Below are 25,372 nucleotides of genomic sequence, written 5' to 3' on the forward strand. Positions count from 1 at the left end.
GGTCATTGTCCATTTGGAAGACCCATTTGCGAACAAGCTTTAACTTCCTGACTGATGTCTTGAGATGTTGCTTCAATATATCCACATAATTTTCCTCCCTCATGATGCCATCTATTCCATGAAGTGCACCAGTCCCTCCTGCAGCAAAGCACCCCCACAACATGATGCTGTCACCCCCGTCACGGATGGGATGGTGTTCTTCAGCTTGCAAGTCTCCCCCTTTTTCCTCCAAACATAACAATAGTCATTATGGCCAAACAGTTATACTTTTGTTTCATCAGACCAGAGGACATTTCTCCATCTTTGTCCCCATGTGCAGTTGCAAACCGTCGTCTGGCTTTTTTATGGCAGTTTTGGAGCGGTGGCTTCTTCCTTGCTGAGCGGCCTTTCAGGTTATGTCGATATAGGACTAGTTTTACTGTGAATATAGATACTTTTCTACCTGTTTCCTCCAGCATCTTCACAAGGTCCTTTGATGTTGTTCTGGAATTGATTTGCACTTTTTGCACCAAAGTACGTTCATCTCTAGGAGACAGAACGCGTCTCCTTCCTGAGTGGTATGATGGCTGCGTGGTCTCATGGTGTTTATACTTGCGTACTATTGTTTGTACAGATGAACGTGGTACCTTCAGGCATTTGGAAATCTCAGAAGGCGCCAGAAAGTGTAATGGGGTGTCTGCTGTCTCTGGGCGAAGAACAGCAGGAGAATTTGTGAGTGGTCAGCCTGGGAACAGTGACACTGGAGCTGCGCGTTCATGAGAATTCTCAATTTTTTTCTTTCAGCCTTTGAATGAATACAACGTCGCCCGGTTGGAATATTATCGCTATTTTACGAGAAAAATAGCATAAAAATTGATTTTAAACAGCGTTTGACATGCTTCGAAGTACGGTAATGGAATATTTTGAAATTTTTTGTCACGAAATGCGCTCGCGCGTCACCCTTCGGATAATGACCTGAACGCACGAACAAAACAGAGGTATTTGGATATAACTATGGATTATTTGGAACCAAAACAACATTGGGTGATGAAGTAGAAGTCCTGGGAGTGCATTCTGACGAAGAACAGCAAAGGTAATCCAATTTTTCTAAAAGTAATTCTGAGTTTGGTGAGGGCCAAACTTGGTGGGTGTCAAAATAGCTAGCCGTGATGGCCGGGCTATGTACTCAAAATATTGCAAAATGTGCTTTCGCCGAAAAGCTATTTTAAAATCTGAAACCGCGATTGCATAAAGGCGTTCTGTATCTATAATTCTTAAAATAATTGTTATGTATTTTGTGAACGTTAATCATGAGTAATTTAGTAAATTCACCGGAAGTTTGCGGTGGGTATGCTAGTTCTGAACATCACATGCTAATGTAAAAAGCTGGTTTTTGATATAAATATGAACTTGATTGAACAAAACACGCATGTATTGTATAATATAATGTCCTAGGAGTGTCATCTGATGAAGATCATCAAATGTTAGTGCTGCATTTAGCTGTGGTTTTGGTTTTTGTGACATATATGCTTGCTTTGAAAATGGCTGTGTGATTATTTTTGGCAGGGTACTCTCCTGACATAATCTAATGTTTTGCTTTCGCTGTAAAGCCTTTTTGAAATCGGACAATGTGGTTAGATTAACGAGAGTCTTGTCTTTAAAATGGGGTAAAATAGTCATATGTTTGAGAAATTGAAGTTATAGCATTTTTGAGGTATTTGTATTTCGCGCCACGCATCCCACCTCGCACAGGGAGGTTAAAGGCACAGTCAACTTAGTGTATGGAAACTTCTGACCCACTGGCATTGTGATACAGTGAATTATAAGTGAAATAATCTGTCTGTAAACATTTGTTGGAAAAATGACTTGTGTCATGCACAAAGATGTTCTAACTGACTTGCCAAAACTATAGTTTGTTAACAAGAGATTTGTGAAGTGGTTGAAAACAAGTTTTAATGACTCCAACCTAAGTGTATGTAAACTTCCGACTTCAACTGTACATATATATATACGAATTGGCGAGGGCACTAGAACAGTCTGCAGCACCCAGCCTCACTCTACTAGAATCTGAAGTAAAATGTCTACTGTTTGCTGATGATCTGGTGCTTCTGTCCCCAACCAAGGAGGGCCTACAGCAGCACCTAGATCTTCTGCACATATTCTGTCATACCTGGGCCCTGCCAATAAATCTCAGTAAGACAAAAATAACGGTGTTCCAAAAAATGTCCAGTTGCCAGGACCACAAATACAAATTCCATCTAGACACCGTTTCCCTAGAACACACAAAACTATACCTTGGCCTAAACATCAGCACCACAGGTAACTTCCACAAAGCTGTGAACGATCTGAGAGACAAGGCAAGATGGGCCTTCTATGTCATCAAAAGGAACATCAAATTTGACATACCAATTAGGATCTGGCAAAAAATACTTGAATCAGTTATAGAACCCATTGCCCTTCATGGTTGTGAAGTCTGTGGTCCGCTGGCCAACCATTAATTAACAAACTAGGACAAACACCAAATTGAGACTCTGCATACAGAATTCTGCAGAATTCCTCCGTGTACAACGTAAAACAACAAATAATGCACGCAGAGCAGAATTAGGCTGATACCCGCTAATTATCAAAATCCAGAAGAGAGCTGTTAAAATCTACAACCACCTGAAAGGAAGTGATTCCCAAACCTTCCATAACAAAGCCATCACCTACAGAGAGATGAACCTGGAGAAGAGTCCCCTAAGCAAGCTGGTCCTGGGGTTCACAAACACAAACAGAGCACCAGGACAGCAACACAATTAGACCCAACCAGATCATGAGAAAACAAAAATATAATTACTTGGCACATTAAAAGGAATCTACAAAAAACAGAGCAAACTAGAATTCTATTTGGCCCTAAACAGAGAGTACACAGCGGCAGAATACCTGACCACTGTGACTGACCCAAAATGAAGGAAAGCTTTGACTATGTACAGACTTGCTATTGAGAGACCGCCGTAGGCAGACCTGGCTCTCAAGAGAAGACAGGCTATGTGCACACTGCCCACAAAATGAGGTGGAAACTGAGCTTCACTTCCAAACCTCCTACCAAATGTATGACTATATTAGAGACACATATTCCCTTCAGATTACACGGACCCACAAAGAATTTGAAAACAAATCCAATTTTGATAAACTGCCATATATATTGGGTGAAATACCACAGTGTGCCATCACAGCAGCAATATTTGTGACCTGTTGCCACAAGAAAAAGGCAACCAGTGAAGAACAAACACCATTGAAAATATAACCCATATTTATGTTTATTTATTTTCCCTTTTGTAGTTTAACTATTTGCACATCGTTTTAACACTGTATATAGCCATAATACAACATTTGAAATGTCTCTATTCCTTTGGAACTTTTGTGTGTAATGTTTACTGTTCATTTTATATTGTGTATATCACTTTTATTTATTATCTATTTCCCTTTCTATTTCACTTTGAATTGAATTTAATTGTAATTGAGAAAAGAGAGAGGAGGGAGAGGATAGAGAAGGGAGAGGAGAGAGAGATAGGAGAGAGAGAGGAGGGAGAGAGAGAGGAGAGAGAGGAGGGAGAGAGGAGGGAGAGAGAGAGAGAGAGAGAAGGGGGAGAGGAGAGAAAGAGAGTAGGGAGAGGAGAGAAAGCGGGAGAGAGCGATAATTAAGAGGGAGAGAGAGAGAGAGATAAGGGAGGGAGAAGGAAAGTGCCTGATCAGGCATGGACCTGGCCAGAAGCCAGCTCCCTTGGGCTTAGGCCGTTTCAGTATAACTCATGCTTTTGAAGTGTTTAATGTTCTCATGACCTGGCCAAAACCAATGACATTATTCTTCCCAAACTTTCCCTTTAAGAGGGAGCGAGCAGATGGAGAGGGGTGGATATGGATTATGTTGATGAGAGTGATATGTCTGGGGAGTAGGTCAGTCAGGTCTGAGAGAGCTGTTGAGACCGTCAAAACTGTCCGCATCACAGGCAGTCCACATAAAATAATACACAAATCTGTTTTGTATTGAGAGCTAAACTGATGACCAAACTCATCTTTCCAACTAAATGTAATGAAGAACACGTAGGTTGGCATTTATTGAGATGACTCATGTACTGGAGGCAGCTCTGCAGAGTGGTCACTAGCTGCACAGCCACAAAGTAATACAAAAACCCTAACCTTAATCCTTGCCTTAACCACACTGGTAACCATAATGCCTAACCCTAACCTTAAATGAAGACCAAAAAGTAAATGTTTGTTTTCATGATATAGACAATTTGGACTTTGCACCTAGCCCATCTAGTGGAAACAGACGAGTTCTGCCTCCAGGGCAAGAGTCATGACAATAAACGTCAACCTGCGAAGAACACACTGTTCTATAAGTATGTTTACATAGTCATATAAACACAACTCTGTCACGACATCAGTCCCTCCCACGTCATCCACTGGCTAACACACCGAGCCAACTGAACCAGTGTCATATAAGCAACAATCCAAACTAAATAGCCCTGTAAACGACATGTACCATTAAATAAACCTGTTACATTACATATACACTACACACTTGGCACAGGCCCTAGAACCATACACACACACACGTACACACACCATGAGCTAATGCTCCCTGCAAGATGGCCTTGGGGCGGCTGTTGAAATGTTAACATCCTTTAACACCTCACATTGTTGTGCTCTGGGACCTGACATCAGACCCTTCCCGCAGTGATGTCACTTGCAAGTGTGTATACGTGTGTAGGTGTACGTGTGTAGGTGTGTGTGTGTGTCTGTATGTAGGATTGTGCGAGTGTGAGTGTGTGCGTAAAGTAAAGCTCAGTTCAGTCACAGAGCGGCACAGCCCTCTAACGCCCACTAGCAACATACAGCTCTCAACGTGGCCTTTTGCCACCGGTCTATTTTAGTAAGTTGAAGGACTCTGCCCTGGTGGCATTGTCCTGCATAAATACCAGGCTTCCTGTCTTAGTGTTAACCCTGCAGCCTGTAGTACCCATTTTCTTTCACTATCTCACAGTCACACACAGGCAGAGCCCAGTTAGGTTCACTGTAAAGGGGTTGCCATGATTTTGACAGAGACAGAGGAGGCTCAGTGGCGTACAGTACACCAACTGTAATATGCAGTGCCTTCAGAAAGTATTCACACCCCTTGACTCTTTCCACATTTTGAATTTAAAATGGATTAAATTGAGATTTTGTGTCACTGGCCTACACACAATACCCCATAATGTCAAAGTGGAATTAGGTTAAAAGAATGTTGTTCAAATTAATAAAAAAATGAACAGCTGAAATATCTTGAGCCAATAAGTATTCAACCCCCTCTTTATTATGGTAAGCCTAAATACGTTCAGGAGTAGAAATGTGCTTAACAAGTCACATAATAAGTTGCATGGACTCACTCGGTGTGCAATAATAGGGTTTAACATGATTGTTGGATGACTACCTTCTCTCTGTACTCCACACATACAACATAGATTCAACCACAACGACAAGGGAGGTTTTCCAATGCCTCACAAAGAAGGGCACCTATTGGTAGATGGGTACAAAAAAAAAGCAGACATTGAATATGGTGAAGTTATTAAAATCTATTGACGAACCCGTGTGTCAATCTAAGCAACATTATTTTAAAAATCCCCATCAAAATCCGTCCGTTTCTTTACATGGGCTGCGTCTCAATCCACCACATCCGCCTATGTCGGCCTTCCACGTCTGCGGTGGAAGGTGGGCAAGCTACAGTGGTGCAGACCATGAGACATCCCGAAAATGTGTCTTCTCACGAAAACGTACGTAGCGTCCGAACGGTTTGACCTAAAAACTATTATGACCACACTGTTGAAAGGGAAGACTCATGAACACTTTTTCCGTTTTGCTCTACGACCACCGTAAGTGCCACGGGACTCGTCTGAAGGTAACCCATACAAATGAATGGAAATATGGAGGTAGTTTTGTGCCCAAAAAAATAAGGGGTTAAATATGTGTCCAAAAATACTAAAACCATTCCTGAGCTTTCTTATATCTCCTAGATATTGGACAGACACTTCAAAACCTTATTCCTTATGATTAATAAATTTTTTAGATGTTTTGTTCATTTATGAATGTGTTATTCAATGCATTTTGATGCTCTATAGCAGTGAAGGCCAAATTCAATATTTTATCAAATAATTGCTTTTTTTTTTGATACACCCCCTCATGGGTTAAGACTTTTAGAGTGTTTAATTACACTTTGGATGGTGTTATCAATACACCCAGTCACTACAAAGATACAGGTGTCCTTCATAACTCAGATGCAGGAGAGGAAGAAAACTGCCCAGGGATTTCACCATGAGGCCAATGGTGACTTTAAAACAGTTACAGAATTTAATGGCTGTGATAGGAAAACACTGAGGCTGGATAAACAACATTGTAGTTACTCCACAATACTAACCTAAATGACAGAGTGAATTGAAGGAAGCCCGTACAGAATAAAAATATTCCAAAACATGCATCCTGTTTGCAATAAAGCACTAAAGTAATACAGCAAAAAAAATAACTAAGAAATTCACTTTATGTCCTGAATACAAAGCGTTATGCTTGTAGCAAATCTAACACAACATCACTGAGTACCACTCTTCATATTTTCAAGCATGGTGGTGTTATGGGTATGCTTGTCATCGACAAGGACTAGGGATTTTTTTTAGCATAAAAAGAAACGGAATAGAGCTAAGTACAGGCAAAATCCTAGACATTGGGAGACAAATTTGTCTTTCAGCAGGACAATAACCTAAAACACAAGGTCAGCAGTTGCTTAACATGACCACATTGAAGCAACCTGAGTGACCCAGTTACAGTTTTTAACTTAAATCGGCTTGAAAATCTATGGCAAAACTTGAAAATGGCTGTCTAGCAATGATCAACAACCAACTTGACAGAGCTTGAATAATGTTTTTAAGAATAATGTGTAAATATTGTACAATCCAGGTGTGCAAAGCTCTTAAGAGACTTGCCCAGAAAGACTGACAGCTGTAATAACTGCCAAATGTGATTCTAACATGTGTGAATATTTATATAAATGAGATATTTCTGTATTTCATTTTCAATAAATTTGCTTACATTTCTAAAAACATGTTTTCACTTTGTCATTATGGGGTATCCATTTTGAATTCAGGCTGTAACACAACAAAATGTGGAATAAGTTTAGTGGTATGAATACTTTCTGAAGGCACTGTAAATACGGTATCAAAGTATTTTACACTACCGTAAAAATTGACTGTGTTATATTGTAAAAAAAGTAAATGCTACCGTAACTGGAATTAAAATATGAATGAATGAATGAGTGAGGGGAGGGGTTTGTATTTCACAGTATTTTACTGTAATTACAAGGGATTGGTGCAAGCAGGTTGGCTGCTTGATAAAGTGTTTACACATTACAGCATATTAATTCATATTTGTGTCTTATATCACTTGCACTTATAGAGGCCTTAAAAAAGGCTTCCAAACGGGCAGTGACTACAGGACAAAACAGACCAAAATTACATGGCAAAATGTTCAAACATTTAAAGGTGCAATATGCAGAAATCACTCTTCCATTTCTTAGATGCTAAAATTGTGATAGTTTGCCTAAATGTGTAGAAAATCATTGTACCATCTAAACGCCTTGAAGCATTTCACTACACTTGCAATAACATCTGCTGACCATGTGTATGTGACCAATAACATTTGATTTGAAATATCTTTTCAATAACCCAAAATATTGTCTTTTCAGCTATTTGAAGCCTGTGTACAAAACTGAAAGTAAAAGACGCAAGAACGAAACTTAAGAACGGGAAGCATAAAAGTAGTGCACATAGAACAGATCTACCGCTTCTTAGACTTGCTTTCAATGAGAATGACAGATCTATAACTCACATTTCTATGTTAATTTGGTCGGGCCACCCAAAAACTTACATATTGCAGGTTTAAGACTTGCTGCCACTCTAATCTGTCCCCTATACTTTTTAAACTGATGGAACACTAGGAGTTAAAATGGTACAGCATTCTCACTAACAGGTGCAAGAAATATAGCCTCTTACAAGGCACACCTCAAAATACGTTAACGAGCCAGAAACAAGAATACCATGTACACACTAGTGCTCAAAAGGTTTTTGGCTCTCCAAAGATACGGTACGGCACTGTTTTCAGTTAACATAAACTATTCCAAGGCTGGTGTGGAATTACAGTACCATTCGAAATACAGCAATTTTCCCACAATGCACCATCATTTACAGTACGCTGCAGTTAAATGTTTCAGAGTTTTTTTTACTGTTGATAATTCGTAAAATTACAGTTTTCTGTGACAGTGCATTCTTAAGTGACGCCATCTTTACTGAGTTCAGTGCAAGGAAGAATAAGTATTCATAGATTTGTATTAGAACAGCAGACAGTCACCAAATGTTGCACACAGAGAAACAGACATGGAGAAGGAGACAGAGAGACAGAGAGAGAGAGAGAGAGATCTTTGTGTGTGTGTGTGTGTGTGTGTGTGTGTGTGTGTGTGTGTGTGTGTGTGTGTATGTGTGTGCTTGTGTGTGAGCGACCAGCATCAACTAACCTTCATCTGAGCGGTCTCCGTTGTGATCTTCACTGGGCACATTACTGTCACAGTCTGCCCCGTCTGCCAGACTTCCGTCTTCCTCCACGATGTGCAGCTTGTCCTCATCATCTGAGTCTGAGCCAGGGGTCCTCACCACATTACTGTAGATGGTTACTGCAGAGAGAGAGAGGGGTTGGTCATTTCACTGCCTATCAACGATTACCATGATAGAAGTGTCACGTCTGCTCCCCCCCCATCACCCCCCCCCCCCCCGGCGCTTGAGGGCGCCAGGCTGCCCTGCATTACGCACTCCTGCCATCATCAATTACGCACACATGCCTTCCCTCGTCACGCGCATCAGCAATATTGGACTCACCTGGACTCATTCATCACCTGTTTATTTCCTCCCCTATATTTGTCAGTTCCCTTGCTCTCTTCCCTACTGCTGCATTAATTGTTTTTTTTGTTAATTGTTTGCTGACGCTGTTCCTGTCTCGTTCCATGTCCGTTCCTTATTAAATGTTTGACTCCCCGTACCTGCTTCGTCTCTCCAGTGTCATTCCATGTGACAAGAAGTGAGGCGCGATTTTGGACAAGGACGATGGAAGGTGCTGTATAAGTTAGCAGAACGGTCTCCAATCTTGGAATATAGTCAATCATGCCAGCAGTTTACCATTTTTTTTTATCAGAAAACAGGCCAACAAATCATATAAAGGCTAATGCCAAAGCACTTCATTACAATCAAGCAAGGAAACAGAGGACACCTAAATGATGTCTTCTTGACACAAAGAAACAAAAAGGCTTTTCTCAAACCACCTCTCTAAATTCAGTCTTTTTCTCCTGGAGGTGCCACACAGCCAGTGACCTCCATTCCATTCCAGTGTTAGTTTACACAGAGATATGGGGAAATAAGGGGAAATGCGATTAATTCTGTCTAGTAGCAGGCCTGACAAGTCTAATTACCTGCTGTATGCTAAGGGACGTGCTAGCCTAGCCTAGCATGCTGACATTATACAGCAGGAGAACATGTACTGTTTATGAATGTGATATGTATGGGTTGTAAATGTTTAATGAAGTCCTTGTTCAGACCCATAAGAGTGATGTAAAGTAAAGGGGAACATTCATACACTGGGCCTCATGTGCTTCCTGCTAGCCAATAGCCTATAGATGACATAACCTATTCCAAGGCTGCCTCCATAGTAAACCTTGAACTCTCCCCTCCCCCATCCATGTGTACATCTTTACCTCTCTATCATTACTGTCAGAGAGAGGTGTGTGTGTGTGTGTGTGTGTGTGTGTGTGTGTGTGTGTGTGTGTGTGTGTGTGAGCGCGCATGGGCGTGCTTACTTGGGCATCTGTGTGTGTGTGTGTGTGTGTGTGTGTGTGTGTGTGTGCTAGTGCTACAGAGTTGTGTGTGTGTGTGTGTGTGTGTGTGTGTGTGTGTGTATGTGTGTGTGTGTGTGTGCTAGTGCTACAGAGTTGGAGCGCTAGGAGAGCCTCAGCCTACAGAGGTGATGATTAAATAATGCTGCCACTCGGCAGCAGATGTGTGTGTGCTTGCGTGTGTATTTGCATCTGTGTACTATTGAGCTTGGGACATGGGACTAATCACACTTCATACGGCCTCTCATCATTTTAACCTGTCTCTCGCTCTCTCTCTCTATTCCACTTGTGGTGACTGTCTCTCTCTCGCTCCCCTTCTCCATCTCTTTGTTCCCCAGCTCACAGCACAGTGCCTCTCTCAAGACAAATCAATTCTCCACTGAGAGGCACCCAGTCAGCAATGGGCTCAAGCTGCAGAGCTGAAACGCAGATCACACACCTGCACCCACATCACACACACTGCACAAAACCACACACTACCTCCCCAGACCACACTCTCTGTCCGTATCTCTCTCTGTCCGTATCTCTCTCCGTCCGTATCTCTCTTGTCTGTATCTCTCTCTGTCCGTATCTCTCTCTGTCCGTATCTCTCTCCGTCCGTATCTCTCTCGTCTGTATCTCTCTCCGTCCGTATCTCTCTCTGTCCGTATCTCTCTCTGTCCGTATCTCTCTCTGTCCGTATCTCTCTCCGTCCGTATCTCTCTCTGTCCGCATCTCTCTCTGTCCGTATCGCTCTCCGTCCGTATCTCTCTCGTCTGTATCTCTCTCCGTCCGTATCTCTCTCGTCTGTATCTCTCTCTGTCCGTATCTCTCTCTGTCCGTATCTCTCTCCGTCCGTATCTCTCTCTGTCTGCATCTCTCTCTGTCCGTATCTCTCTCCGTCCGTATCTCTCTCGTCTGTATCTCTCTCTGTCCGTATCTCTCTCCGTCCGTATCTCTCTCCGTCCGTATCTCTCTCCGTCCGTATCTCTCTCTGTCCGTATCTCTCTCTGTCTGTATCTCTCTCTGTCCGTATCTCTCTCTGTCCGTATCTCTCTCTGTCCGTATCGCTCTCCGTCCGTATCTCTCTCGTCTGTATCTCTCTCTGTCCGTATCTCTCTCGTCTGTATCTCTCTCCGTCCGTATCTCTCTCGTCTGTATCTCTCTCTGTCCGTATCTCTCTCGTCTGTATCTCTCTCCGTCCGTATCTCTCTCGTCTGTATCTCACTCTGTCCGTATCTCTCTCCATCCGTATCTCTCTCCGTCCGTATCTCTCTATGTCCGTATCTCTCTCTGTCCGTATCTCTCTCTGTCCGCATCGCTCTCCGTCCGTATCTCTCTCGTCTGTATCTCTCTCCGTCCGTATCTCTCTCGTCTGTATCTCTCTCTGTCCGTATCTCTCTCTGTCCGTATCTCTCTCTGTCTGTATCTCTCTCTGTCCGTATCGCTCTCCGTCCGTATCTCTCTCGTCTGTATCTCTCTCCGTCCGTATCTCTCTCGTCTGTATCTTTCTCTGTCCGTATCTTTCTCTGTCCGTATCTCTCTCGTCTGTATCTCTCTCCGTCCGTATCTCTCTCGTCTGTATCTCACTATGTCCGTATCTCTCTCTGTCCGTATCTCTCTCCGTCCGTACCTCTCTCCGTCTGTATCTCTCTCCGTCCGTATCTCTCTCGTCTGTATCTCTCTCGTCTGTATCTCTCTCATCTGTATCTCTCTCTGTCCGTATCTCTCTCGTCTGTATCTCTCTCCGTCCTTATCTCTCTCGTCTGTATCTCTCTCCGTCCATATCTCTCTCTTTCCGTATCTCTCTCTGTCCGTATCGCTCTCCGTCCGTATCTCTCTCCGTCCGTATCTCTCTTGTCTGTATCTCTCTCCGTCCGTATCTCTCTCTGTCCGTATCTCTCTCTGTCCGTATCTCTCTCCGTCCGTATCTCTCTCGTCTGTATCTCTCTCTGTCCGTATCTCTCTCTGTCCGTATCTCTCTCCGTCCGTATCTCTCTCGTCTGTATCTCTCTCTGTCCGTATCTCTCTCTGTCCGTATCGCTCTCCGTCCGTATCTCTCTCCATCTGTATCTCTCTCGTCTGTATCTCTCTCCGTCCGTATCTCTCTCTGTCCGTATCTCTCTCCGTCCGTATCTCTCTCGTCTGTATCTCTCTCTGTCCGTATCTCTCTCCGTCCGTATCTCTCTCGTCTGTATCTCTCTCTGTCCGTATCTCTCTCCGTCCGTATCTCTCTCTGTCCGTATCTCTCTCCGTCCGTATCTCTCTCTGTCTGTATCTCTCTCTGTCCGTATCGCTCTCCGTCCGTATCTCTCTCGTCTGTATCTCTCTCCGTCCGTATCTCTCTCGTCTGTATCTCTCTCTGTCCGTATCTCTCTCGTCTGTATCTCTCTCCGTCCGTATCTCTCTCGTCTGTATCTCTCTCTGTCCGTATCTCTCTCGTCTGTATCTCTCTCCGTCCGTATCTCTCTCGTCGGTATCTCTCTCTGTCCGTATCTCTCTCCGTCCGTATCTCTCTCTGTCCGTAGCTCTCTCCGTCCGTATCTCTCTCCGTCTGTATCTCTCTCTGTCCGTATCGCTCTCCGTCCGTATCTCTCTCTGTCCGTATCTCTCGTCTGTATCTCTCTCCGTCCGTATCTCTCTCATCTGTATCTCTCTCTGTCCGTATCTCTCTCCGTCCGTATCTCTCTCTGTCCGTATCACTCTCTGTCCATATCTCTCTCTGTCCGTATCTCTCTCCGTCCGTATCTCTCTCGTCTGTATCTCTCTCCGTCCTTATCTCTCTCGTCTGTATCTCTCTCTGTCCGTATCTCTCTCGTCTGTATCTCTCTCCGTCCGTATCTCTCTCGTCTGTATCTCTCTCTGTCCGTATCTCTCTCCGTCTGTATCTCTCTCTGTCCGTATCTCTCTCCGTCTGTATCTCTCTCGTCTGTATCTCTCTCCGTCCGTATCTCTCTCTGTCCGTATCTCTCTCTGTCCGTATCGCTCTCCGTCCGTATCTCTCTCCGTCCGTATCTCTCTCGTCTGTATCTCTCTCCGTCCGTATCTCTCTCCGTCCGTATCTCTCTCTGTCCGTATCTCTCTCCGTCCGTATCTCTCTCGTCTGTATCTCTCTCTGTCCGTATCTCTCTCCGTCTGTATCTCTCTCCGTCTGTATCTCTCTCGTCTGTATCTCTCTCTGTCCGTATCTCTCTCTGTCCGTATCGCTCTCCGTCCGTATCTCTCTCTGTCCGTATCTCTCGTCTGTATCTCTCTCCGTCCGTATCTCTCTCATCTGTATCTCTCTCTGTCCGTATCTCTCTCCGTCCGTATCTCTCTCTGTCCGTATCTCTCTCTGTCCGTATCTCTCTCTGTCCGTATCTCTCTCCGTCCGTATCTCTCTCGTCTGTATCTCTCTCCGTCCGTATCTCTCTCGTCTGTATCTCTCTCTGTCCGTATCTCTCTCGTCTGTATCTCTCTCCGTCCGTATCTCTCTCTGTCCGTATCTCTCTCCGTCCGTATCTCTCTCGTCTGTATCTCTCTCTGTCCGTACCGCTCTCCGTCCGTATCTCTCTCCGTCCGTATCTCTCTCATCTGTATCTCTCTCGTCTGTATCTCTCTCTGTCCGTATCTCTCTCTGTCCGTATCGCTCTCCATCCGTATCTCTCTCCGTCCGTATCTCTCTCGTCCGTATCTCTCTCTTCTGTATCTATCTCCGTCCGTATCTCTCTCCATCCGTATCTCTCTCGTCTGTCTCTCTCTGTCCGTATCTCTGTCTGTCCGTCCGTTTCTCTGCCCCCCCCTTTTGTGAGACGTGGCAACCTGTGGCTGGGGAATCGTCTTCTGTTAGAATCTACAAGAATAGTTCTGCAGAGCTGACTGAGAATCACGGGTAGGTCAGGTTTCTGCATAGAGTACACCTGGTTGATATTCATGGAGACTCCCCATAGGGACACACACAGCTCAGGAAGAGAGGGGGGGGGCTGTTATATGGACCAGGGTCAACACGGCTCTGCATCTGCAGAATTCCACAGCTAGTGAAAGAGAAGGTGGATTACCTAGTCAGTTGTAAAACTGAATGCATTCAACCCAACCGAATCAGAAAGGTGCCTGGGGAGCAGTTGTTGTTGCGGGTTAACTCCCTTGCTCAAGGGCAGAACGTCAGATTTTTCCACCTTGCCAGCTCGGGGATTCGAACCAGCGACCTTTCGGTTACTGGCCAAATGCTCTCTCTACCTATCATCTCTCTCTTCTAATTCTCTCTCTCCCTCCCCATCTCTCTCTCCCTCCCTCCCCCATCTCTCTCTCTCTCTCTCTCCCTCCCCATCTCTCTCTCTCTCTCTCTCTCTCTCTCTCTCTCTCTCTCTCTCTCTCTCTCTCTCTCTCTCCTCTCTCTCTCTCTCTCTCTCTCTCTCTCTCTCTCTCTCTCTCTCTCCCTCCCTCCCTCCCCCATCTCTCTCTCCCCCTTCCTCCCTCTCTCCCTCTCCCCATCCTGTCAGGCTTAGTCAGGTGATGTATAGACCCTCTGGCTGGAGTAGCAGAAGCGCTGAGTGACTCTTCAATCTCAAACAAAAGGCACTCATTTAAAGCCCCAAGAGGCTGTTTAGGGCCATAGTCACGGAGGTACAGGTGCTAAAGTCAGCAGTAAAAACACAGGAGCAGCACTGAGAACGGATCGAATTTTCTCAGACAAATGACAGACCGAAAGTCAACACAAAACAAAGTAGTTTGATGTTGCTGGTAGTGAGAAAAAAGAGAAATCCCCACTAGACACAACAGCCATGTTTGTTCGTTTCACCTCAAAACTGACAGAGTAAAAAGATGGAACATATACTTATATGGGGATAGGCAGACACTGACCATTAGCTAAACAGGAAGTAAATTCCTCTGAGCCAAATGGTCAGTGTTACTAGCTTAGAGCATGTTTCTAACAGCAGTAGGTAGGTAACACCTAGGGAAAACAAATAGACAGCAGAAGTCCCTCTCCCTCCTCTCCGCGGACGCCTGATCTGCTGAATGTTTAGACAGTTGTGTTCATTAGCACTAGCATGCTAACGGACAACATGACCCATCGGAGGCTCTACCACTTTTAAACTTAATACCACAAAGAAAAGTATTTTTACAGTCACCTTTGCTCTGTATCTTCCAAATACAGAACCAGCTGGAAATTTGTTCCACAGAGACTTGGCTAACTTTAGGTTAAGTTAGGTTAAATTCAGTTGACCTAAAGCCCAATGCATAAAACTGTGTTTCTCACAAAGTATTTAGTGCAGGAGGTGAAGAGACCTAACAAGTTGGTGTCGGTAAAGCTCTGACTGACTAGAACTACACTCACCAACCATTACACAACGCCTTTACAACGTTCACGTGCCTTTCTGCTGTACTGACCAGCAGTCAGGTATCAGACCAAAATGTTTTAATTGCGTGTCCCTTGTGGTAACCTATTCTCTATATAGTGCACTTATTTTGACCAGAGCCCTATAGTAGTCCACTATAACGTAATAGGGCGCCATTTGGACGCCGCCAAAAAACTCGGATAAAGCCTTTCTTCCCAGAATCCCTAGGAAGTGCCTATTTAAAGCACGCCGATGCCAGCCCTGCCCAGCCTACGCCCCATAACTACTGTATCATACCCACTGGTACTCAGAAACCCCGTTGTGACACCTGCCAAGCTAAACCAATAAAAGCCTGTAAAAAACGGGGGTGGGCAATCCTTTGGGGATCACCTCACCCTGCTCTAACTGACGCCCTCACAAGCCCCTGCAACCCCATCGTAGAAGGATCACCTCACCCTGCTCTAACTGACGCTCTCACAAGCCCCTGCAACCCCATCGTAGAAGGATCACCTCACCCTGCTCTAACTGACGCCCTCACAAGCCCCTGCAACCCCATCGTAGAAGGATCACCTCACCCTGCTCTAACTGACGCTCTCACAAGCCCCTGCAACCCCATCGTAGAAGGATCACCTCACCCTGCTCTAACTGACGCCCTCACAAGCCCCTGCAACCCCATCGTAGAAGGATCACTTCAACAGACTTACATATTCTGATCCGATGTTATGTCACAGGTTTATTTTCTTAGCTCTATGGTGGACGGTCAGTCGGCCTACCCACCTAGGCCAGTCTGTAGAGAGGACTTCAGGAAGGAACAGTCTGGGGATGAACCAGTTGGGATTTCAAACAATACACGCATCAATGCATACTCCAATACAGTAGTGGAGTTGATTCCTATTGGAAAATACTGTGTAAGAAAAGTATTTGGATGAGTGCAGAAACCTGCAGCTCTACACATACTGTACTTTGGTGTCTGAACTATGCCTGGAATGTCAAACCAAACCTCCACAGTGTTTGGGCCTTAAAGAGACAGATCTGAGGGTGTGTGCGTGTCTCTCTCTCTATACTAATCCTCTGCATTCATCCTGAACACTAAGCCGAGTTACGTTCAGAGCCCTTTGTTACAGCACTGCGTGTGTGTATGTGTGTGTGTGTGTGTGTGTGTGTATGTGTATGTGTATGTGTATGTGTATGTGTATGTGTATGTGTATGTGTGTGTGTGTGCGTCCGTGTGTGTGTGCGCGTGCATGCGTGTGTGTGTGACGCTGAGCAGTGTTAAGTTTGTGATTGGAGAGGTTACATCCTGCTGTAGACGTGATTGTGCACCTCTAAATTTAACCTGCTAGCATACACAGTCCTCTGCTGAGGTACTCTACACACACACACACACACACACACACACACACACACACACACACACACACACACACACACACACACACAAAATTATTAGGTACAATTTATCTCACACAGGCCACGCAGCTACGCAGCCAGGCAGCCAACGGACGGTGAAAATACCACAGGCATCCCCCTCTAAAGAATAGACCAGCGCCGTCGCAGAGTCTGCTGCGGCGTGAGCTACTTTGCTTTCCTCACGGAACCCACAACAACAAAAAATTGAACCAAACGAAAACAAAGCCATGCCATTCAAAATCTCAAGTATGCAGACTCAAGGTGAGACACCCTGTACTTGACTGAGGCAACGCTCCTGTTATTTAGAACAATAGCACACAATCCCCCTAAAGCCCAGCCAGGAAGGTCATCTACACAGTGTGGGTCACAAAACAAAATCTAGCTTTTAAACGCACCCTCTCACTTCACTTGGTAAAAATAAATTCACCACCACGAGCCTCGATTTCAGGCTTTCTCACGTTCACTACAAGAGCCGAGGGAGACTAAAACAAATGAAAATGCTTAGCTTGGTTTCATTCATGGATAATATGGGCATCCATGATCCCTCTATCAGCCTCTACCTTCTTATAGCCATGACCCAGTGCACAGCTTCCTACCAGCTGTAGAGGGCACTAGGCTCTCAGGGTACTACTTCCCAGCCTGACACTCACCCATTCACCCACTTCCACCACAAGTAGGCTCTCCCAGCCATATCAGAGCCCCAGACTCAGTGGAGATAGCCTGAGTGTAGTCATATCCTGCATCAGGTCTCTTTCCATGACTACCCAACACAACACAGAAAGAATCATACAAGTCTGAATCACTATTCTAAGTTTAATATTAGCCCTAAAAAGAATAACCGCCACGTTGCCATAATTGTAACACGGACACCAAGGGGGCTTAAATCAAGGAGTTAATCATTCAAATCTAAGAACTGCCGAGGGAGAGAGGGCCCTTCATATTCATCACGTGAGAAGTGAGGAGACAAAGGCTCTTGTCATCTTAATGGCGCTAATCAGGTTTAGCATAGAAGCTAATTAGCCTCTCCGCAGGTCACATCCTCTTCCCACAGTATCTCTTCAGGTAGAGTCGTGATGGGCGCTACAGCTATGCCACAGATGCTAATGGGTGGAATTGTTCTGTAGAGCCATGTGACCGAGGAGGAGATCGGCTTCACAATAACTCCAGGAAATGAATGACTTCTCACAATACCACAGAGGTAGTAGCTAACAAAACCAAGGCCTCTCACAATAGACAAGTCCCTGTTGTATCGGTGAAGAGAACAAAGACATAACATTACAGAACATGAGAAAATGATTCGATGAAGTGTTTACGGTTAAATACATGAAATCACTGAAGAACACATGGCCTAACTCTCACAACATTAAGATGAGCCACAGGCGCACAGACGCAGTCTCTGTTCTCAGCTAGTAACGTCTGTGACTGGCTCCCCAGAACTCTTCTAAATAAGGCCAGGTGAACTGGTGTTAGCGAGGTTAGCTGGGCTAGCCCACAGCTCAGAGCTCAGACACGTTCCTCAGTAATGCCCCTGTCTGCCAAGACCTTTACACTCACACACATACTGTTTACAGTAGAGGTGAGACAGCCCTAGCCACCGCAATAACAGCTTACCTTAATAAGCTGCTCATACAGATGTTGGATTTTGATTTGATCACCCTGTTGCAGGAAAACTTTCCTGCAATACAGGACATTTTAAACTTGTAGTGTATTTCAGGTTTAAAATGCTTCTTAAGTCTGAAATTTGACTTGATTTTCCCTTCAGAAAAAGGTATCAACCCCTACAAAAATGTCTATTCATTATAATCCACATAATAATTCCCATTTCATATTGTTGCAGGATTATTTTCCTGCTGTAGCAAACTGGCTCAAATTAATATCCTACATCTGTACCTTCTAAAAGAGTGGAATGAACTGTGTGGGTGGGTGGTGGGCGAGCTCTGTGTGTGCGTAGGAGCATGTGTGTGTGTGTGTGTGTGTGTGTGTGTGCGCGTGTGTTTTTCTAGGACAGTGCTGGACAAATGGGCCTGTCTGACCGACTTTGTATAGCGCTTACGGTAAGTGCTAGAGTTGAAGTGTGAGTGTGTGTGCTGTACATCATGCTACGCGTGCGGGAGAACGTGTGTGTATGGCAGTACATTACGGTACGCGGGCAGGGGGAATGTGTGTGTATGGCAGTACATTACGGATGCGGGCAGGGGGAATGTGTGTGTATGGCAGTACATTACGGTACGCGGGCAGGGGGAATGTGTGTGTATGGCAGTACATTACGGTACACGGGCAGGGGGAATGTGTGTGTATGGCAGTACATTACGGTACGCGGGCAGGGGGAATGTGTGTGTATGGCAGTACATTACGGTACGCGGGCAGGGGGAATGTGTGTGTATGGCAGTACATTACGGTACGCGGGCAGGGGGAATGTGTGTGTATGGCAGTACATTACGGTACGCGGGCAGGGGGAATGTGTGTGTATGGCAGTACATTACGGTACGTGGGCAGGGGGAATGTGTGTGTATGGCAGTACATTACGGTACACGGGCAGGGGGAATGTGTGTGTATGGCAGTACATTACGGTACGCGGGCAGGGGGAATGTGTGTGTATGGCAGTACATTACGGTACGCGGGCAGGGGGAATGTGTGTGTATGGCAGTACATTACGGTACGCGGGCAGGGGGAATGTGTGTGTATGGCAGTACATTACGGTACGTGGGCAGGGGGAATGTGTGTGTATGGCAGTACATTACGGTACACGGGCAGGGGGAATGTGTGTGTATGGCAGTACATTACGGTACGCGGGCAGGGGGAATGTGTGTGTATGGCAGTACATTACGGATGCGGGCAGGGGGAATGTGTGTGTATGGCAGTACATTACGGTACGCGGGCAGGGGGAATGTGTGTGTATGGCAGTACATTACGGTACGCGGGCAGGGGGAATGTGTGTGTATGGCAGTACATTACGGTACGCGGGCAGGGGGAATGTGTGTGTATGGCAGTACATTACGGTACGCGGGCAGGGGGAATGTGTGTGTATGGCAGTACATTACGGATGCGGGCAGGGGGAATGTGTGTGTATGGCAGTACATTACGGTACGCGGGCAGGGGGAATGTGTGTGTATGGCAGTACATTACGGTACGCGGGCAGGGGGAATGTGTGTGTATGGCAGTACATTACGGTACGCGGGCAGGGGGAATGTGTGTGTATGGCAGTACATTACGGTACGCGGGCAGGGGGAATGTGTGTGTATGGCAGAAACATTACGGTACGCGGGCAGGGGGAATGTGTGTGTATGGCAGTACATTACGATACGCGGGCAGGGGGAATGTGTGTGTATGGCAGTACATTACGATACGCGGGCAGGGGGAACGTGTGTGTATGGCAGTACATTACGGTACGCGGGCAGGGGGAATGTGTGTGTATGGCAGTACATTACGGTACGCGGGCAGGGGGAATGTGTGTGTATGGCAGTACATTACGATACGCGGGCAGGGGGAACGTGTGTGTATGGCAGTACATTTCGGTACGCGTACAGGGGGAATGTGTGTGTATGGCAGTACATTACGGTACGCGGGCAGGGGGAATGTCGGTATTCCGTGGCCTACACAAAACTGATAAATGGCACGCCTGCCATGTAAAAATCCCTCCACCTCTATTAGCAGTAGATGCGGCACGCTGAGTCACATGACCTCACCATGTTAGTAACAGCAGGGACAAGCTGCAAGGAAGTGGGCAGTCATACGCGTACACCTATAGGCCAACCGAGTCACTAAGCCCAGCACTTTACACCTGAATATGAAAATTCCCCGCAAACAACCACCCCACACACACAAGCTCAGCTCCTACGCAGGTCCATACTGAGGTCTGATGTTATCGTTCCATTGATTAATGTTGTACTGGCTGGAGGCTGTCCTGTCTTTTATAGCCTGTCTATACAAAGCCAAGGTGTGATGGTTCTAGCAGAGCCGTGAGATGCAGAGGAGAGAAGAAACATCTGGTGGTGTAGCCTGGGAGAGGTAATGTACCTGCTGACCCGCTCCAGCAACCTCTCGTCTGGTCTGCCTGCTCTGTTTCTCTCACCAAGTCTCTCTGCCTCTCCTTTTCTAGAATTCTCCTTTCTACCTTTCAAAACCTCTCCAGCGAATTTGGTTTAGTCAGTCAGTGGGAGAGAAACCTGATGGCTCCACTTACTAAAAACAACAACACAGGCAACACAGCAATCCAAATATTGTGAAAGCGCACCTGGATAAACAACTCTTCCTCTCCTGGGGGATAGGTTTAATTGCAACACCTCTAGAGGGAAGGGTTTCACTGTAACAGCTCCACAGACACTGACAGAGCAGTTAAAGACACTGGTAGTTACTGCACTACTTCAAACCACTCCACCTTCAGGAGGCAACAGAAGATGTTGTCCAGTGGTTGTCTCCACTCCGAGATCTCACAGAGAGAGACAGACAGGGGCAGTGAGTGCACAGCGCGATGCTCTTTTTCCTTTGGACCCCCCCCTCCCCAACTGATACTTGGAGCGAGAGGACAGAGGAGTCTGAAGTTATAATTAGAGCAGCTTCCTGGGGCTTTTCAGGCCCCTAGTGATGGGTCGTTGGTTGTCTGAACACACATGCATGGGGCGTTATCATCAAGTAGCATCAGATCAGCTGTTTCAACTGCAGCTCTGAGCTCACCCCTTTGAATAGCTATAGAGTTTGCTCCATAGTCCGTCCATACACTGTTCCTGTCCCCTAACAGACGGGTTGGTCGTTTAGAATCAAAACCCGACGCGTGTGCAACTATGGAGCAAAACAGACCGCGTTGGCTTAGATTGTTGACAGTGTATAAACTATATTCCGTCTCCAATGTTTATTGAAAACATAACATAACATAAGTACTCGTTGTGCAAATGTGTTTGTCTCTCAAATACATTGTTGCAGTTGTTGGTTAGCTAGCTTGCAATTTTTTTGTTGTTGCCATATTAGCATTGAAATGAAATCAGTCGAAACACCTCAAAACAAGACATGGTATGAAGAACAAGAGAAAACTAGCTGAAACGAGCCACTTACGATTCCCCACATGGCAGTTTCTTGCCGCTGTTGCTAGCTACACAGTCTTCTGCCCCATTGAAGCATACACATCGTTTTCGTGACATCGTCAGCTAACCCATCTATACATGGCTCAAGCGTGAAGCTAGGCCAGGCTAGCACTCAGCTGTTGCATTCTATGAGCAGGTGTCTGAACATTCCAAGCCCAACGATCCTTGTTGGTGGACTCTGCAGGAGGTAGACTAGAGTAAGGCAGAGGGTGCGGGGGGGAAAGGCCTTTGGACGTCAGGTGAGAAGTATGTAGGGCAGGTGGTGTGATGCCACCGTTCCACAGCAGCAAACACTACATGTACACTACACAAATACAGACCCACATCCCTATTGTCATCAGTATTGTCCTTTACCTCCACAACACCCTGTCAAGCCAATTCACTCCTGCTAATGGAACACAACAGGTTCACAGTTGATTTGGGAAGAGCAGGCAGTACAGTACTAGACTACTGGGCTCTGTGCAGTCCAAGCAATAACAGTCAGCAGAGCAGTCACACACTTCACCGACCTGCCAGATCTAGGAAAATCCTGTTAAAAGGCATGGACACACACATGCAGATTCCACACACACACACACGGACACACACATACACACCTCTGTCGTTTTCTTAATAAAGTGACATCTGAAATCACTTCCATATCACAGAGCCGAGCTCTCCTGCCCCTGTGTTTATCCCCATCTCCCCCTGGGGCGCTGGCTACAGATGGAGGGTAAAGAGGAGACAGAGAGATAAAACAAAAACGATGAGGGAAGATGGGGGGGGGGCTATGTGACAGGGGGCGTGAGGAAGGGGTGGAGGGGAGGAGGGGAGAATCCACCAAGAAACTGCTAATGACTTAAAAAGACAAAGCTGGCCTGTCAGATACAATGCTCATCTGAGCCTGGAGGGAGGCAGTGTCACAAACAGTCAGAGTCTGTGACTCCCTGCTCTGCCAAGCAGAGGGAGGGAGAGAGAGAGAGGGAGAGAGGGAGAGAGGGAGAGTAAGAACAGAAAAAGAAAGCAGAATAAAAACGAAATAGAAGAAATAGTCTGCCAGAGTGAAAGAGAGAGATGGTCTGAGAGACGACGACCAGAGAGGGAGGTAGAGAACGATAGACAGACTGGGAGACAAGAGAGGAGAGACAGAGCACCAGTGCCAGGGTGGCTGTAGTGATGGTGGCAGTCCATGTAACCCTGTCTCTATCCATCTCTTCTCTGTGGTTCCCTGGTCCCCCAGTTAAAGGTCAGATGTTGATGCGGTGGCAGGGCTGTAGTCAGGCGGCATGACAGATGCCTCGCTGAGCAGAGCCCCAGGGGCAGGTCACAACCACAACACACAGGCCGCTAAAACACACACACCCGTGCACACACACTCACCCACACACACACATACTGACACAGGAGGAAATGCTGAAATAACTAAGCAGAAGTGACTTTGTTTGTCTGCTAAATTGTATTTTTACAACCCTTGCAACCTGCACGTTAGAATGACCAGATCAGCACACCTATGACACCTTGACGACCAGGATTCATGTGGACATCCTAGGTTAACTAATTCTGACACCAACACAAACTGCATAGACACAACTTTTTCATTTATGTCTGAGAAATCTCCCCTTTCTCTCGGTTCTAGAATGTCAGCTGAGGACCATCTGATGACCTCACTTCCTAGTTACACACCCCGCCCCCTCCCTTCACAACGCTTCAAGCTGTCCTGCTGTTCTCCTGTCAAGTGACATTAGCCACTTGTTATTGGGCAGAGCTGTAAGAAAGGGTCATAAACTTTCATCAACAAAGGGCCCTTCTGTCACCCCTACCATACCCCCCACAGACCCCCACAGACCCCCACACCTCCCTACCACTCTGCCCCAGGCCAAGTGCCCCCTCACTGGGCTATCAAGCTGGGTTAAGCCCCTCCAGCCCCATGCAGCACCAGCCTACCCTATCCTTCAACCCTACCCCTATACCCCTATACCCCTATACCCCTGCACCGATCACTAGAGCGGTCAACCAGCAAAGCTCATACCATTACACCTAAATGACCAGGACAACCATCACTTAAACCCTCCGTCGGCTGGCTGGGGAAATCTGTCTTGTTAAAAGAGGCGTGGGAGAGAAAGTGATGACGGGGTTGACTTTACAAAGCCTTTCCCTGACGATGTCTTGTGTGCTGTGTGTTTGTGACTGAAGACACTCTGTACTCAGTGGATGTCTATAGGTGATGCAAAACCCCCATGATTTCTCAACATTAGAATGACAAACCAAGAGTGCCCTTTCCCTCTTTCCCTGGACTGGTGCTGATGTGAACAACCCAGTCAAATGGCTGACCGAGCAGGTAAGCTCTGTCGTCAGGTATTGACATACTGACAACTGCCTTTTGTCCATTGCACCCCATAAGTGCTGCACTATACACTGGAGATGGAAGTGTGTGTGTGTCTGTGCCTGTGTGTGTGTGTGTGTGTCTGTGTGTGTCTGTCTGTCTGTGTGTGTGTGTTTCTGTGTGTGTGTGTGTGTGTTTCTGTGTGTGTGTGTGTGTGTGTGTTTCTGTGTGTGTGTGTGTGTGTGTGTGTGTGTGTGTGTGTGTGTGTGTGTGTGTGTGTGTGTGTGTGTGCAGGGGGTGGGGGGCTTTAGCACTGGCAGAGAAACCATTCGTTTTCTGTGGCAGAAATCGAAGAGAGCATCGACACTCTCTGGGGGCAGTCGATAGGCACAGATCTCTCATTCCCTCCTCCCTGCCTGCCTCCCTCCCTGCCTCCCTGCCAGCCTCTGACCCAGCCATTAATGAGTCCAACCATTAATGAGTGCCTTGCTCTACTCTATGCAGGCCTCACCTATCTGACAGAACCTGACAGAAACATAGAGAAGTCAAGGATATGAACTATCAATACTGATCTAGCCTAAAACCAAATTCAGTTCTGATTACATTTCTCCATGTCCCCTGTCCTCTATCAGGAGGTCAGTACGGTGGCTGCCAATGAACACACAGAGCACTGAATGTGTGAAGTGAACGTCCCTGGCCTAGGGGAATTCCATGAGGCAACGTGACCGTAAACAGTGGCCTTCCTTTCCAGGATATAAAGAGTGTTCTACGCAAAATGAAAGACAAGCATCTAGACCGGTCACGCCAATGTGAGGCTGACTAGTGGTGATGGTAGTCTGTGGATGTCAGTCTGTGGATGGTAGTCTGTGGATGTGAGTCTGTGGATGGTAGTCTGTGGATGTGTAGGTTTTGCTGCAGCTGCGTGAGGTGCGAGTGTGACACTCGTGTAAATCTGCGGGGTGTGTGTGTGTGTGTGTGTGTGTGTGTGTGTGTGTGTGTGTGTGCGTGTGTTTTGTCAGCCAGATCAGCGATCACACTCGTGCTTTTAATAAACCCAGTATGCGAGGTGTGCTGAAAGACCCTGGTGGAGTGATTAATGGTAGGTCTAGCACTGATCCTCCTAAACACACACACACACACACACACACACACACACACACACACACACACACACACAGAAAGAGGAGAAGGAGGAGTGGGGGAGGGGAGGTATACATTGACACTTTGCTAACATTATTCATCCCTCTGCTCATCCATGCAAGCAAAGGCCCCTGTCCTGTCCTCCATATTGATGAGCTGTGTCTGGGAATTAGTCATTTTATTGACATGGAGACGCAGCCTGAAAACACACTGAGAGAGGGACAAAGAC

At 46.1% G+C, this 25,372-nt stretch overlaps 1 protein-coding gene across 1 annotated transcript in view; it reads right to left on the bottom strand.

Annotated features, from left to right (window-relative positions):
• Positions 1–25,372, bottom strand: part of LOC115153939 (zinc finger E-box-binding homeobox 1) — a 69,441-nt gene that overhangs the window by 18,118 nt on the left and 25,951 nt on the right. The window contains exon 2 of the mRNA XM_029699647.1: positions 8,555–8,710. Within this exon, the coding sequence (XP_029555507.1) occupies positions 8,555–8,710 (156 nt within the window). The remainder of the gene's footprint in view (positions 1–8,554; positions 8,711–25,372) is intronic.

Source organism: Salmo trutta, chromosome 2 (genome assembly GCF_901001165.1).
Source record: "Salmo trutta chromosome 2, fSalTru1.1, whole genome shotgun sequence".
NCBI lineage: Eukaryota > Metazoa > Chordata > Actinopteri > Salmoniformes > Salmonidae > Salmo > Salmo trutta.